We start from the raw sequence: 14,564 nt of genomic DNA on the forward strand, positions 1-14,564 counted from the left end.
TACACTGTTCCGGGACAAATTGGATTGTTTTTATACTTTTTTAAAGGATTTAATACATTTCTGTTCTAACAACTGCACAATTAATTGTGAAATCAGTTTATTCCAAGATGTTGAGAATAACTAATGTTTTTTTTCTTTATAAAATCAAATTATCTATGCCATACTGCTGTCCTGAATCCCAGAAATGAAACACTTACTTTTTTAATTTTTTGTCTTTCGTAACCTCATTGAACATACTGGTGACCAGTCTAGAAGATGGAGGGTAATCTCAGTATGAATCACAGGACTGCAACAAGCACTCCTGAAGTTGTCAAAATATGTTCTAAATTTTAAAAAAATTCCACACAATAAACTATATGAAGTGGCAGTAAAGTTCTTAAATCAGAGAAAAAAATCATATGATATATTTATGATATATCAATCTGTAAGATACATGGATGTATCTAAGGCGAGGACAAAACTGTAAACGTTGCAAATAAATAAATAGCTTATTGATTACATCTTTACCACATTCATTATGCTCATCATTCTGTTGGGGGCAATGAGAGATGGCATGAAGGCCTTTCCCAGCTGTCATCTGGCGAGAGGTCAGGGCGCCCTGGACAGGTCAGCTGTCCATCACAAGCCCACACATAAACAAAAAAGACCAAACGATGTGCATTCTATGTCCTCTTTAAAACTGAGCAACACTTGAACTTTTCAGTGGCAGGAAGAAAGACTGACGCATTTATCACTAATAAGGAGCTAAATTCCAACTAAAACTTTTGCATGATGCAACGAAGTCGGAATTTAAATATTAGAAATCTGGGAACTGAGGCTTCATCCAAGACCTCTCACGGAAGTAGAACTTTTCTGGAAGAAAACTTGATGCCACTGTTAAAAAAAAGTAAAAAATAAAAATAAAAACTGTTGGCAATTAAAAAATGTTGTTCTTAATTTTAAGTCTTTTATCGGAATTTTGAGGATCTGTTCAAGTGCGTCCAAACTGAGAAATCTACATTAAATCTATAAAAATTTGCAAGTTTATAATTTGATTTTCTTTGTTTAAATCACCTAAAAATGTATGTATTGCCTTAAATTTAATATGTAATACAACTGTTACCATAGTTACAACAGCAGCACAAAGACTAATAATGCAGGACTTGAAAGCAAAAAGAAGAAGAACAAATCAGGAGATAAATGAGTCTTTGCAAGTGCGTCCAAACTTAATTTAATGACCACATTTAAATACATTTCTTTAAGACCACAGTGTCTGGGTGTCAATGAGAAAATAATGACTCTGCTTTCTTTCTTTCTTTTTTTTTTTTTTTTAACTCAAACTTAACACAATTAGCTTACAACAGTCTGCATCTCGGTTAGAAGCAAATGAAGTAAATGCACAGTGCTTTAGACAGGGAAGTAGAAGATAATTTCCTTGACATTAGCAACATTTTTTTCGCCTAAAAAATACAGATTATAACCAAAAAGAAAAAAAAACTGATAACAGAAATCACACTTTTGCTTTGAAAAGGAGTCAAACAAAATAGTGTATGAGCAGCCCACCCTCATTTCCCATCATCTATCTGTTTTCAGTCTTTCCCACCAGCTCACGGCCACTAACAACCCCAAACTACCGGTTCAACAAATATGGCGATTTTGGAGATATCCAGCCGTACAATTCTGAGCCAGATCAGACGAGTGGAACAAAGACGTACATGGATCTAGTCGTCTTCAAGTGGATCCATCAGAGTGGAGCGGGGAGCTTGTGGCCCACCGACTGTAGAGTCTACGTCAGTGCTAAAAGCTTTTACATGTGGCATTTTTTCATCTGCTCCTGATTCACAACAATTTCAATAAAGAAATACTCAAAAATGTAGTTCCATTCTTTCTTTATGTCCTTCTTCATTACAAAATGCCACAAGAACCTTTTAAAAACACCAAAAGCACAATTTTAATTGGAGTGGGTCTTTAATTACTATTGCTTATCTGGAATAGAATTAAAAAGCTGATCTGGCTGCATTTAAAGGTTCTGATCATCAATTTGCAGTTAAGGAACTTGTGGAGTGCTAAACTCTATGAGTGCAGGAAAAAATTGAAATAAACAAGATTGTGGTGACACTGTATTCTGAAAGAAAAAGAAGAAACATTTTTTGAGGACGATCTAATAAAACTCTGATAGTCACCTCTCAGTCATGGAGTTTTCGGCAACAGCACACACTTGGCGAGAAACATACACTAACTTTGAGAATAGCAAACATAAATCACTAATAACAACAACAACGAAAAACCCAACCAAATCATGTTGAAATGAAACGTGGTGAAAATACAACATATGTACACAATAATAGATTTTTAAGCACAATTTGTTTTGAAATTTGACCTCCAGCATGTAACCCAAACTCAGGTTTGTGGTTTTATTGTAGTGTGCTTGTCCTTCACGATTCTGTGACAGTTTGTACCCTTTGGTATAGGTGAGGTAAGGAAAGACTGAATCCTCTTCTTCATTCGGATCATCCTCACTGTTGTTAACTGCCTCACTGCTGTCACATTTAGTGGAATTTCAGCCCGTCACCGCACTGCAGGAATGCAGCTTCAGGAGGAATCTAAAGCAGCGCTTGTCTCGTACCGTGAGTAACCAGAGTTCACAAAAAGCAGCAACAACTTGTAAAAAAAAGCCTCCCAGCTTGTCTGTTTTCTTTCAAACCCGTATTGTTGTCCTGCGCTGAACAAAGCAGCAGTTGCCTCTGAGATTCAATCACTGAGAAATGGCGGGCGGACAGGTTTTGCTCTTTGTGGGTCACATCCCCTGATGGCTCCTCGTCCTCTGGGTTAAGCATAAGTGTCTCCTGATTTCAGCGCCACCAGCTCAGAGTCCTCCGTGTGGCGCCCGTTCAGGTGCTCAGTGTTGCTGTCATGGTGGTACATGAAGCCAGGCACCTCCGTGATGGAGGTCGCGGTGTAGGAAGTGGAGCGCATGGAGCAGTGATCCTTCCTCCTTTGACCCCACTGAGTCTTATACTGCATCCACTGCCTCTTCAGAGCCCCCTGCACCTGAATGTCACACAGCAGAAAAATGGGGAGTCAGTTCCATTTTGGAGGGATTTTTTTGTGTGCAAATTAGTTCATCTTCTCCACTTTGACCACAGAATGATTCCACCAGATGTTAAATTTGCACAAAAACCATCATGTGGTCGCAGCAGACAGAGAAAAAGGCAGAACACCGTCTTATGATAACATTAGTCAAACCCACAGTGATCTTAACTGTTGAAAAAAGTGTTGACTGCACAAACACTAAAATCACATTTCTGTACGTAACCCTTGTGCTATCCTAGGCACTTTAACATTGGGAGTTGGGTCATCTAGACCCACAAGACGGTGCTCTGAACCTTTTTTCTTCAATGATTTGTGATCTTCACTGGTGTCCATGGATTACATGAAATCTTTCCACCTTTATCCACCTTTGTTATGGTAGGGAGAACAAGTCAAAGTAAGGGTGGGGTCATCTAAGATAGCACAAGTTAATGACATCACAAAGACCAATTCTTCACAAATTCTTCTCTGTGGCTCACAAACACACTTGACCCTTACGTCTTCATTGTTGATGGAACAACCAAACAGGGAAATTCGTTACAGTGGCGATTTGAACAAATGCAGACTTGACTATCACTCAACTCCTATAATTATAAGCAACAGATAAAAAAGAAAGATGTCAAAGCAGAGCTTGATAGGAATGTCCATCATTGCTACGATGCGACAAACATTTAACGCACAAAACACATTCAGGATCATCATCTAATCCATTACAACACTACCTATTTAGCCTCTTTCCCCCCTTGATTAATCATAATCCAATAATTAGTCATATAATCAAATGAAAAATGTTTAAAATCATAATAGGAATACTTTTTATAGTCATTGCAATTGTAAATTGTAGCAAAATTAAAGCAGCTCTCAAGACTGCGAGGTACGACAAGGAAACAAAGAGACATCAATGTATAGAACGAAAGGTAATCACTGTGCAAAGAGGAAATATATAATAAAAATAAATACAAATAAAAAGGATTAACAAAATAATAAATAAAAGCACAAAGCATCCTCTTCCTTTCCCTTTTGTGGAGCAGCAAGCTTGTGGTCCGCCTATAGTATTTTCTATGACACAAATACTAACTTGTTCAAAGAAAATGTTTCATCTGCTCCTGATTTTCAACAATTTGAATAAAGAAATACTCAGAAATGCAATTTTATGCCTAATTTGTCTATAAATATCCTCCGCCATCAGAAAATCCCACAAGAACATGTTAAAAACACCAAAAAAACTATTTTTATTGGAGTGGGTCTTTAAGTTTTACAGATAATATGCATAATGAAATGCATTTATAGTAGGAAAGCTGAACCAGGTCTGTCCTTATTCGAATGGCAACATCTCCCCAAAGAGAAACTGGTTTGATAGATCCTGCGCCTTCAGGGTCAGCCTGGACCTTGAAAACCATCACATCAAGCTGTTGACTAAATGTCAGCCAGTGTCTGAGGCTTTGAGAGTGAACACCGGCTGTCAGAACAGGTGTGCTGGATTTAAATTCACTCCTTTAAGCTGGTTTTCAGGCTCATATACATTCTGCGTGCATGCATTGTGCACAGACTGCTCTGACGCAATTGTGAGGACCCCGAGAGGAAACGATCAGTTGACAGAATTTATGCCACCTGGACCAGAACAGATATTAGTCTGAGAGCAGGTTGTTATGACGGACTGACAGCTCCTGTCCAGAGAGTGCACAGGCTGTCGGCCTCTCCTGAGTGATCCGGTGAGGCGGGGCTGTAGGGCAAAAGCCAGACTAAACTAATGCGCAACCTTAACATTAACCTCAACATTACCAATGACAGTCTAATGAGCTCTGGCATAGAAAAGTCACACTGCAGGCTTAAATTGGAAGGATGGAGGAAGAGCTCAGCTGTGTCATGAACTGTAAACCCCTCAGTACCTATGTTTGAGGTAAGTATTCACCCTGTCACCAAAGTGCTAAATAATGTACATGAAGCAACATATTACTTTTTTTCATATACAAATTGATTGCACATTCCAGTTTAATGTGCACCAGTTCTGGAGTAATTAAACACCACTCAGGACTTTAAGCTCTGAAGGAGTACAACACTAACCAGTGTATTTAGTTAAACACTAATACTTGTGTAATTACTGTGGGTACATGAACAAACATGATATAAATGCAGCCACTAATTGTCACAATGAAACAAAAGAGCAGCTGAGGCTTACATCCTTCATGTAGAAAGACTTGCCTGATGTCACAAATGCAACGTGAAAGCCGTTTGTCTCACTGCCCCCGCTTCACAATGGATCTGTTGAAGAACAAGGCAGGTCTGTGCAATTTGGCCCTCAAATAAAAAACTGTACTGAAGGCCAGCTCCAAACACCCGTGTCCTGATTAAGAGAGCATGAATTGGTCATTATGCGGCAGAAGCAAACAAACTCCTCTCACTTTCTTGTGACGGTTTGTGTGGTTGTCCTTTAAACAAATGCCCCACACATTGTTATTATTCCATAAATCGTTTACGTCTTTTCGGATGGTTCTTGTGGGTGTGCTCTGGTGAGCATAAAGCTGACCTATTTTGCAGACTATGCAGTCACATATAAAAACCTATGAAGGTTCTTGCCTGCACATTTTTATTGAACTATTTTTTTTCTCATTTTTTTCATCTTTACAAATATTGAAAAAACTAATTATGTTTTAGTTAATCAAATATATTAATAGAAAGATAAAATCATCTAGTTCAAGGTTTGTCAACTTTACAATATTTTTCATGACGAGTCTAAGATGCAGTTTCCACAACCCCACACTGTCAGAAATTGGTGCATTCCTGTTTCCATTCAAGCACAATCTGTATTTATGTATCTGCTAAAGCTCATTGGTGGACCTCAGGGTCATTGTTATTGCTGTCATGTGATTATTTTTGTGTGATTAATTAATCAAGACCTGTGACAAATTAATCTAATTTTGTATCTAATCTAGTAATTGCTGTAACTATCTACATTTTGAGGTATTTTCATTTAAATTTGTGACATTTAGTTTTTTTCAATCTTCAAACAATTAAAAACACAAAGCATCAGGTCCAGAGTGCTCCAATTTAACTTAAAACAGTAGGAACACTTTCCTGAGCAATCCAAAAAATACTGACCACTAAGTACATTCATATATGTGTTGAGAGTTGACATACGTACTTTATTCCACAGTTTACCGTCAAATGCGCTCAGCCCTCCAGGTACCCCAATAATTTACGACAACCCAACACCTCGTTGGGCTTTTTCCCTTACGTAATAGATTATAGTTGTGACGTCATGGCTTTGTTTGGGGTTAATAAAAAAAAATACAAAGTCCCACATTAAGGACGTCACATCAGCAACAAAAACTCGCTTGGACACAGAGAGTGATGCACGATGCATTTTCAGCTGAGTTCAAACAAAACATTCATCCAAGTACACAGTTGGACCCCTGCTTTATTTGAGAACACGACAATAGGTTGCCTATACATTCAAAATGAGATTAATGCGATTAAAAAAACATTTTCATTTGTCTGTAATTAATTAACTGTGATTAACGCGATACTTTGAAGCCCCTGGTCATTATGTGTAACTTTTAAGGGCCATTAAGGTAAGCTTCAAAGCCCTAAATGTTCCATGTTCTACTTTTCAAAATGTTTGGGGTCATTATTAGGACAATTTTCCAGAGCAGGGTTGTTTCTGTTAGTGTGGAGTGAACACATTATTCTGTTGATTTAAACAACGACGTCTGGTCCCAGCTGAGGACCTCCAGTTCTGAACATGAATATCTGCAGCCTCTAGCAAAATTTGGATAGACCAGTGCACTTTTGGCTTATCAAATAATAGAATTTTTTAAAATTATACATGAAAAACATCTTAAATTAAGAACACAGTTGTCAGTTTTAGGAATTTACGAGGTAGGCTAGCTAATTTTCATGATTCTGTAATGAGTTAAAACCAGTTTACAAGTTATATGTCAGAGAAGAGATCCAACCCCTCTATTGACAAAGGGCATTATTATGTTAACATATTTAAAGCTGCTTGTATGAGTATATTGCAGTAGTATTACAGAAAAAATATGTTATCAATTTAAGGAAATTGGCTTTTAACTTTTAAAACTTGACAGTAAAAACGGGCGTGGAGGGGGAGTGTGTTAGAGTTTGTCTGGGAGGGCTTGTGTCTTTTAGTGGTGTGAGTGATTTTTGTTTATCTCTTTTTAGATAGATCTCAGCTTTTTAGTTCATTATGACAAAACCAGTCCCTCCTAGATCTCCAAGCTCTGCTTGGTGTCATTTATTGAAATTCAGCTGATCAAAGCATTTGACTGAGAGACACTTACAGTATATGGAAAAAATAAGAGATTGAACAAGATTCCGCAATGCCAGAGCCTTGAGCAGAATGTTCATGTCCTGAGGGCTTCATGCCTCAAAAACCGCATTTAAAACTCTAACACAGTCATCAATTTTGTTTTGGAGCCACTGTTAGTGCAACCGTATCACAGACTAGCCTGTGGGTCACCCTCTGAGTCATAGGTAGACAATGCTGACTGTTCAGAATTAAACACAAAAACACACTGGTTACTGGTGACAGTTTAACTCACACTAAAATTTACCCATCAGTAATTTTGATGTGCGTGAAACAAAAAAGTATTTTTTTATTATGCAAATTTTCCTACTCAAAAAGATATACAAGGTCTTTAGTGTGCATCATAGGTACACTTCCTCCGTGAAAGACAGTCCCATTCACCCTTTCTCAAGTACAGATCAAAGCTCAATGTTTCCATCTCCATGCTTTACAGTAGAAATATTGTTCCTGGGTTGCAGCTCAGCATTCTTCCCCCTCTAGAGAATTTAATTTTGGTCTCATCCTACGACATGACCTCCTCCTAAACGTCCTATGGATCATCCAGATGGTTTCTGGTTAACTTTAGACAGTCCTGGGCATGTGCTGGCTCAAGCAGGGGAACCTTTGGAGCTCTACAGGCTTTGAATCCAGGATGTCATGTGTTAGTGATCACAACCTTTGTTTCTGTGTTCCCAGCTCTATTGTGGCAGCTGTTGTCCAGGTGTAAAGCAGTAGGTTACAAGTACTTGGCCCACATTGCTTCTGGTGGTTAGATTAGTACCTTACATCTCTGCCATCATCAGTGTGTAAATGGGTGAATAGGACTTGGGCCTTAATCAAGGTTGAAAAGCATTGAGTTACAGTGTTCCCCCCCTTATTCACATTTCAATATTTGCAGTTTTACGTATTCACAGATTTTTTTTTCAGTCACGTGACTCCACCGGTTGATCACAAAAACCCAGGCAACTCAAGACACTTGCATAATACTTTTGCGTCCGAAGGAGGTCCTGCAGGAATTTGTGAGGAGGGGAGTGAAGATGAAGAGGCTATTTCCTCGTGTTTTTAAAGATCATTGGTACCTCTTTAGGTGAGATCTTATGTAGAGCCCCAGGTGAAGGGAGATTGTCAGTGATGTAGTATTTTTTCAGTTTTCCAATAATTGCTCTAACAGTTGATATTCGAGAGTCCCTTTGGTAAAAGTCAATTTTTTTAGTATTGTGCACAACAACAGATTCATTCAGAGAGGCTGACAGAAATACTTTAAAGGAGTCAGTTTCTGACCCAGCCTTGCAGCTACAGAGTTATTTGTTCTCTGTCTTATTTCTCACCTGACACGGCTCATCAGCTTTTCTGCAGAATCACGACTGGTCTCAAGAGGCGAGCCGAACAAGGCCTCATAAACTATAACAGGCGAAATGATGTCAACAGAGCTACAAAACCAGACTTTAAGTTTGACATTCACGGGTCACTTCTTGTTGTGCTGTCAGGTAAACGCACGTCAAAAAGATCTGACCCGCAATGTAAAACTTCACCATGGTTTACTTTATGTAGAGTGATGCCTCATACATAATGTCACAAGCAGTGAGCGGCTTTGTTGCTCCATGACTGAACAGCTGTTTGGCATGTGCGTGCTGACCTTTGTAAAAGGTCCATTGCTTTACCAAACCTATGATAAAATTGAGTAAAATGAAGGTACAAAAACAAAGAAAAAAACATTACTTTAAAGAGAGAAATGGGATTGAATTTTAAAACCTACTTTGACAAAAACGATTTTAAAACTTTTGTGTAAATATGCTTCGTAGACCCTATTGCATTGTAAAAATCCAGTGAGAACAACCTTGTAATTGTCTACTAGAGATCTAAGTATTACAACAAATACCAAGGAGAGATCACATATGCTTCCTGGTCCCTTTCAAGTCATGCTTACATCGAATTACTGAACTAGCTAGAAAAGAATTAAGGAACTTCTTTTTAATTGAACTGTAACAACATTCAGCCCCTTTTGTTTGTGTTAAAGGTTAAATATATTTTCCTTAACTTTGACTTTTTATGATCACTTTTCAAGTTTTCTGCAATACATACAATTCTTACATTGTCTTTTTATAGTTTGTTTGATTCTTGACTTTTGTCCGTTTCAGCATCTTCTAGTCTCTTTTGTGTTTCAAAATGTCATGTATTCTGTGTTTATGTTCAACATTCAGGTCCTGTAAGGCAGTGTTTCCCAAACCTGGTACTCGGGGCACACTGTCCTGCTTACCTGATTCAGCTCATCATCAGGCTCTGCAGAAGCCTGACAATGAAAGTCATCAAAAGCAGGTATTGGATTGGAGAAATGCAGGACAGTGTGATCCGAGGACCAGGGTTGGGAGACACTGCTCTAAGGGTTCTTTAACCCTTGTGCTATCTTAGATGACCCCACCCTTACTTTGACGTGTTATTCCTACCATGACAAAGGTGGATAAAGGTGGAAAGATTTCATGTAATCCATGGACACCAGTGAAGATCACAAATCATTGAAGAAAAAAGGTTCAGAGCACTGTCTAGTGGGTCTAGATGACCCAACTCCCAATGTTAAAGTGCCTAGGATAGCACAAGGGTTACAGAGGTTGTCTAGCAATTCTAGGGCTATCTAATCCTAATATTCCACTGTGAAATGGACGCTCCACCCTTGGCGATCTTAAATCTGTGTTTAACTCGATTGACAAATTTGCAAAAAACCTTCTAACAATGTGGTAGCGTTTGAGTGGTAAAACAAATAAAACAAAACAGCCTCAGGGTCATGTTTCCACCCAGAAAAATAAACTGCTTTCACTGCAGCCTGGGTAAAATACTTTTTTGTGAACATAAAACATGTCTCCCATCCTTGACAGCCAGTAACACACTTCCTGAGCAGCTTGATTAGTTCAAAGAGTCAGTGATATACCTTTAACCAGAATAGTAGACACAATTAGAGGTGTCACTAGGTAAATGCTAAGATAACCAATCATTCTGTGTGCAGTCCCTTTCACATAGCCAACTAGGTTTGTATATCAACAGCCATATCATTGGTACAGAGTCATCCTCATTAAGCGCTCCATCAAGGACATTTTAGGTGATAGTACAGTATTTGTTGGAAAGTCAGGCACGAAAATGACCCAAATACAGGTTCTGATCCACACATAATATTAAAGGTCCAAATGCCACAATTTCCTCAAGTTATTCAACTCCAAAACAACATTATGGTATGTCTCTTTTAGAAGTAGGTGTTTTCTTAATTTACAGACGTGGAAATGGTTCCAAACATCTTCAATGTTCAAATTCTACGTATGCACAGTCCTTACCTCTCCATTGAAGAAGCAGAATATTGTTGCCACCAGTAAACCCTGTAACCAGGAAAAGGGAAAGTTATTGCTCCTGTTTTATTACATCATCAATAATATTTAAGTTTAAAAGAGTAAATGACGTAAAGAAGTTCTGGAAGAAATTTCTAAAAAAAACAACTTTACACTAACATTTGTTGTTGTTCTAATCATTTTTGTGTAAAGAGTTACATTTTTCAACACAGACTATGTTTGTATGGGAGTATAGCCAATGACCTTGATCAGGGGTGGGGAACACGCGGCTCTTGGCGAATAAAAATGCGGCTCTTTGCGGCTCTCGGCGAATAAGAATGCGGCTCTTTGCCTCTTGCCATATTTTCTATATACCATATTATAACGACAATGGTGCGGTGCACCTAATGTGCTGTTGCATGACTTCGGTAAAGATGACGCAGGAGAGGACTGGATGAAAACGGTAAGGAGAGAAGTGAGGATGTAAAAGAAGACACCCCCCGAGTAGGACAAACATGCATGTATGTCCATGATACAGAACGACATTGTTTTGGAAACTCTGAAAATGCCGCTTGCAAAGAGACACAATTATGAAGTACAGTTCAAACTGCAAGCTACAGTAGGAGCTACGTGGAGGAATATGGGAATAGAGCAGCTGCCAAAGAATTCCAGATGAATGAATCCATGGTTCGCAAGTAGAGGAAGCTGGGAAATGCACTCCGACAAGTCAAATTTCCGCAAAAATAAAGCGAGGTGGCCCGAGACCGACTTGACTGGAGGCAGTAATGCTTGCTGAAGAAATGAAAACTGAACATTTTCAAGGAGGTCCTTCTTGGTGCTTTCGTTTTATGAAACGGGGCAGTCTTTCCATCCAGGCGAGAATAGTATTCGCGCAGCAAATTCCAGCGGATGACAATGACAAGCTGTCCATCTTCCGCTCCTTTTACTGGGAGGCAGCGCCGGGCGAGTTACGTCACAGCCTTTGAATGGATTGTAGAAACTCGTTCTAACGTGTCCGCTTGCACTGCTTTTGAAGTGCAGAAAAGCCGGCATCATTGACGAGGAGCCGCACGGCAACGAGTCGGACTCCGACGATGATGAAAGGGAACCTGGTGTGTTTGATAGAAATTTAGCCCAGCTATTCATTATAGATACAGAAGAAGAGGACTTTGATGGATTTTTGAAGGCTGATTGATGACTAAAAAATACAAAATAATTTTGAAATGCGACCGCCGTCTGACTGGCCAGGCCACATGAATCCGACCCGTACGTCATTGTTACGCTACAAAGGTCATAATAATTCTGCTTGAGGCGGAAACGAAAACATAAACAACCGGGGTATCTGACCTTCAGGATTAACTCTGTTAACTCTGGCTAAGCTGCATTTGATGTGTGTATTGAGGGTGGAGACTTTCCTTGAAATAAACACGAGTGCAATACTTGCTGTTGTACTGTAAGGAGAGGAGTGTGTTATGGGAATTAATATGGCTTTAATTGCGTGTTTGTGTCATGGCGGAAGTGCGGCTCAAGCATTAGAGCGGGTCGTCCAATGATCGAAGGGTCAATCACCGCTCCCTCCAGTCAGCTGTCGTTGTGTCCTTGGGCAAGACACTTCACCCTCCCTGCCTCCAGTGTGGCTCCACTGGTGTGTGAATGTGCATGAATGTCCCGGTGATGGTCAGAGGGGCCGTAGGGGCGAACTGGCAGCCATGCTTCTGTCAGCCTGTCCCAGGGCAGCTGAGGCTACAACAGTAGCTTACAATCACCAAGTATGAAAGAATAATGGACACATTGGAAGAACTTTGAGCAGCAAAAATTAGCGCAGATAAATCTAAGCCATTATTATTATTATTATTATTACTATTATTGGCAGGTCAGTGGTCAGTGTGGCTCTTTGACTCTCACAGTTAAAAATTTCAGCTCTTTGTGTCAAATGTGTTCGCCACCCCTGACCTAGATAGTCAAACTGCTACAACAACAAGGTTAAGCCTTTTCCACATGCACCGTAAGAATCATGTAGGTTATTTGTGTTGTCTGGGCCAGTGAGGGATTGTGTAGAGGAGCTGTCATGTTTTAGGTGAGCACAGGTGTGTCTTGTAGTTCCCTTGAGGCTCCTACAGCTACCATAAGGGAAATGATAAAAGTTCAGTTTTCGTCCGTGTGGTAAGTATATTGTGAAGGCTAACACAAGTTGCACGCAGTTGTGTTATACGGTACCCTTACGCCACACTCGAATCATTAGTAATGTGTGTGTACTGGCTATTTACTGTGTGTATGTGACACGTAAGGGCTGTTAAGACACCCATAGGATGCCCAGACAAACTATGCTCTTGTCCTATTTCCCCATTTCTAATAGCCAGGCTGTGTGCAAGGAGCTAGAAAGGAGCCCACACTTATCACAGCACTACCACCCATACGACATTCTTGCTTCTCACCTACTTCACTCTTACTCACCCATATGCGTGTTCTAAGTGTTCACTAAAACCTGTTGGCCGCAGCATGTCCTTAGAAAAAAAATGTGCATGAACATTTTTGCTTTACTGGCTCACTGAGTGGTCTGTGACCTTGATATTTTGTGCATGCTACCTGCGTGCCCTGTACAGGTCTGCCCATTTTTCACCTGCAGACAGCTCGTATCCATCAATAAGGGCAGTTGTGACTAAGGCTTTAAATGCCTCTTTTGTTGATCATAGGCAGGTTTATTAACAAATGTTTGGAGTGCCAACACAAAGCAGTTTGCTCACTTCTGTCAGCTAAATTAAGTATTAAAAAATATAATCTTGCTCCCCTGCTTTCTGATTTACAAAATAAATTACTATTGAGCTCAGCAAACCTCATGGGAATTCAGATTGCAGCGTAGTGCTCACCTGGTAGTGCATAAGTATATGCATGACATACTCGTAGACTTCACCGGCCAGCCGATTCTCTGGCCTCCAGGGAAAAATGACAAACTGTATTCCCAGTAAAGGCACCAAGATGAGGGTGGCTCGCACTGCTTTCATGTACATGTTGGACTCTGCTCGATGCGTGTCTCTTAATTTGGTAACCAAGACTCTTATAATATTTAGAAGGAAAAATAAGTTCACCTGCAGAAAGTTGAAACAGCAGAAGATTTTTGCAAAAAAACAGAAAAATAAAATATTGTAAAGAATGAACAGTGTTACTTCTGAGACTTACAAGAAGAGCTGCCACAATAGGACCATGTACGGCATAGAGCAGATGGGTTTCCACACTCATCCAACAGCTACAGAAGGAAGAACATATTAGTCAGTAATGTCTGCCACCCAAGATACACATACACGTTCATACAAAAACCCACAATGGAATCAGTGGGCCCTCATTCTACCAGAGCCAGGCAAGCACATGTGTAAATATCTTTTGCTTATTTGCAGATGTTTTTGGAGCATTACTCACTTGTCATCAAAATACTTTTTCCTGGCCACCGCGTGGATGGACACCGGCACCAGAGGAAAGCCTGGAACAAGAAAAGCAATGTGGTGATGGTAGTTTGTCCCTCTGTAGCTTTGTTTCAAATTGCTATTTGAAAAGTATCTACTATTCATTTATTTAAAAAAAAATCAGCTATGACTCCTTTTTTTTTTTTTTTTTTTGCAGAGCTGGGTACAGTAATGCGTTAAGTCTTCTGTTAACGCTTTACCGATGCCAAAGGATGTATCCCCATGTTCCTGTTGTTAAGATGCTTTAGAATCATAAACATAGATTCCAGTCTCTAGAAATTGCTTACCTTTTTTTTCTTTCAAAACACTTAAGAAGACTTTTATTCACAACTGCATCAAAAAAGAATCATCATTATCATTCTCATTTTAATTTTTAATTTTAGGAAAACATGGGCAGATACAAAATTTTAATGTAAAAAA

At 39.4% G+C, this 14,564-nt stretch overlaps 1 protein-coding gene across 1 annotated transcript in view; it reads right to left on the bottom strand.

The window, feature by feature from the left end:
• Nucleotides 1–1,186: 1,186 nt before the first annotated feature.
• The window catches only part of calcr (calcitonin receptor), a 62,663-nt gene continuing 49,285 nt past the window's right edge, over nucleotides 1,187–14,564 (bottom strand). The window contains exons 15-19 of the mRNA XM_023959873.1: nucleotides 14,101–14,161; nucleotides 13,864–13,930; nucleotides 13,554–13,772; nucleotides 10,696–10,737; nucleotides 1,187–3,030 (exon numbers count right to left, since the gene is read on the bottom strand). Coding sequence (XP_023815641.1) covers nucleotides 2,809–3,030; nucleotides 10,696–10,737; nucleotides 13,554–13,772; nucleotides 13,864–13,930; nucleotides 14,101–14,161 — 611 coding nt within the window. The 3' untranslated portion in view covers nucleotides 1,187–2,808. The remainder of the gene's footprint in view (nucleotides 3,031–10,695; nucleotides 10,738–13,553; nucleotides 13,773–13,863; nucleotides 13,931–14,100; nucleotides 14,162–14,564) is intronic.

The sequence above is a fragment of the Oryzias latipes genome, chromosome 11, assembly GCF_002234675.1.
Source record: "Oryzias latipes chromosome 11, ASM223467v1".
NCBI lineage: Eukaryota > Metazoa > Chordata > Actinopteri > Beloniformes > Adrianichthyidae > Oryzias > Oryzias latipes.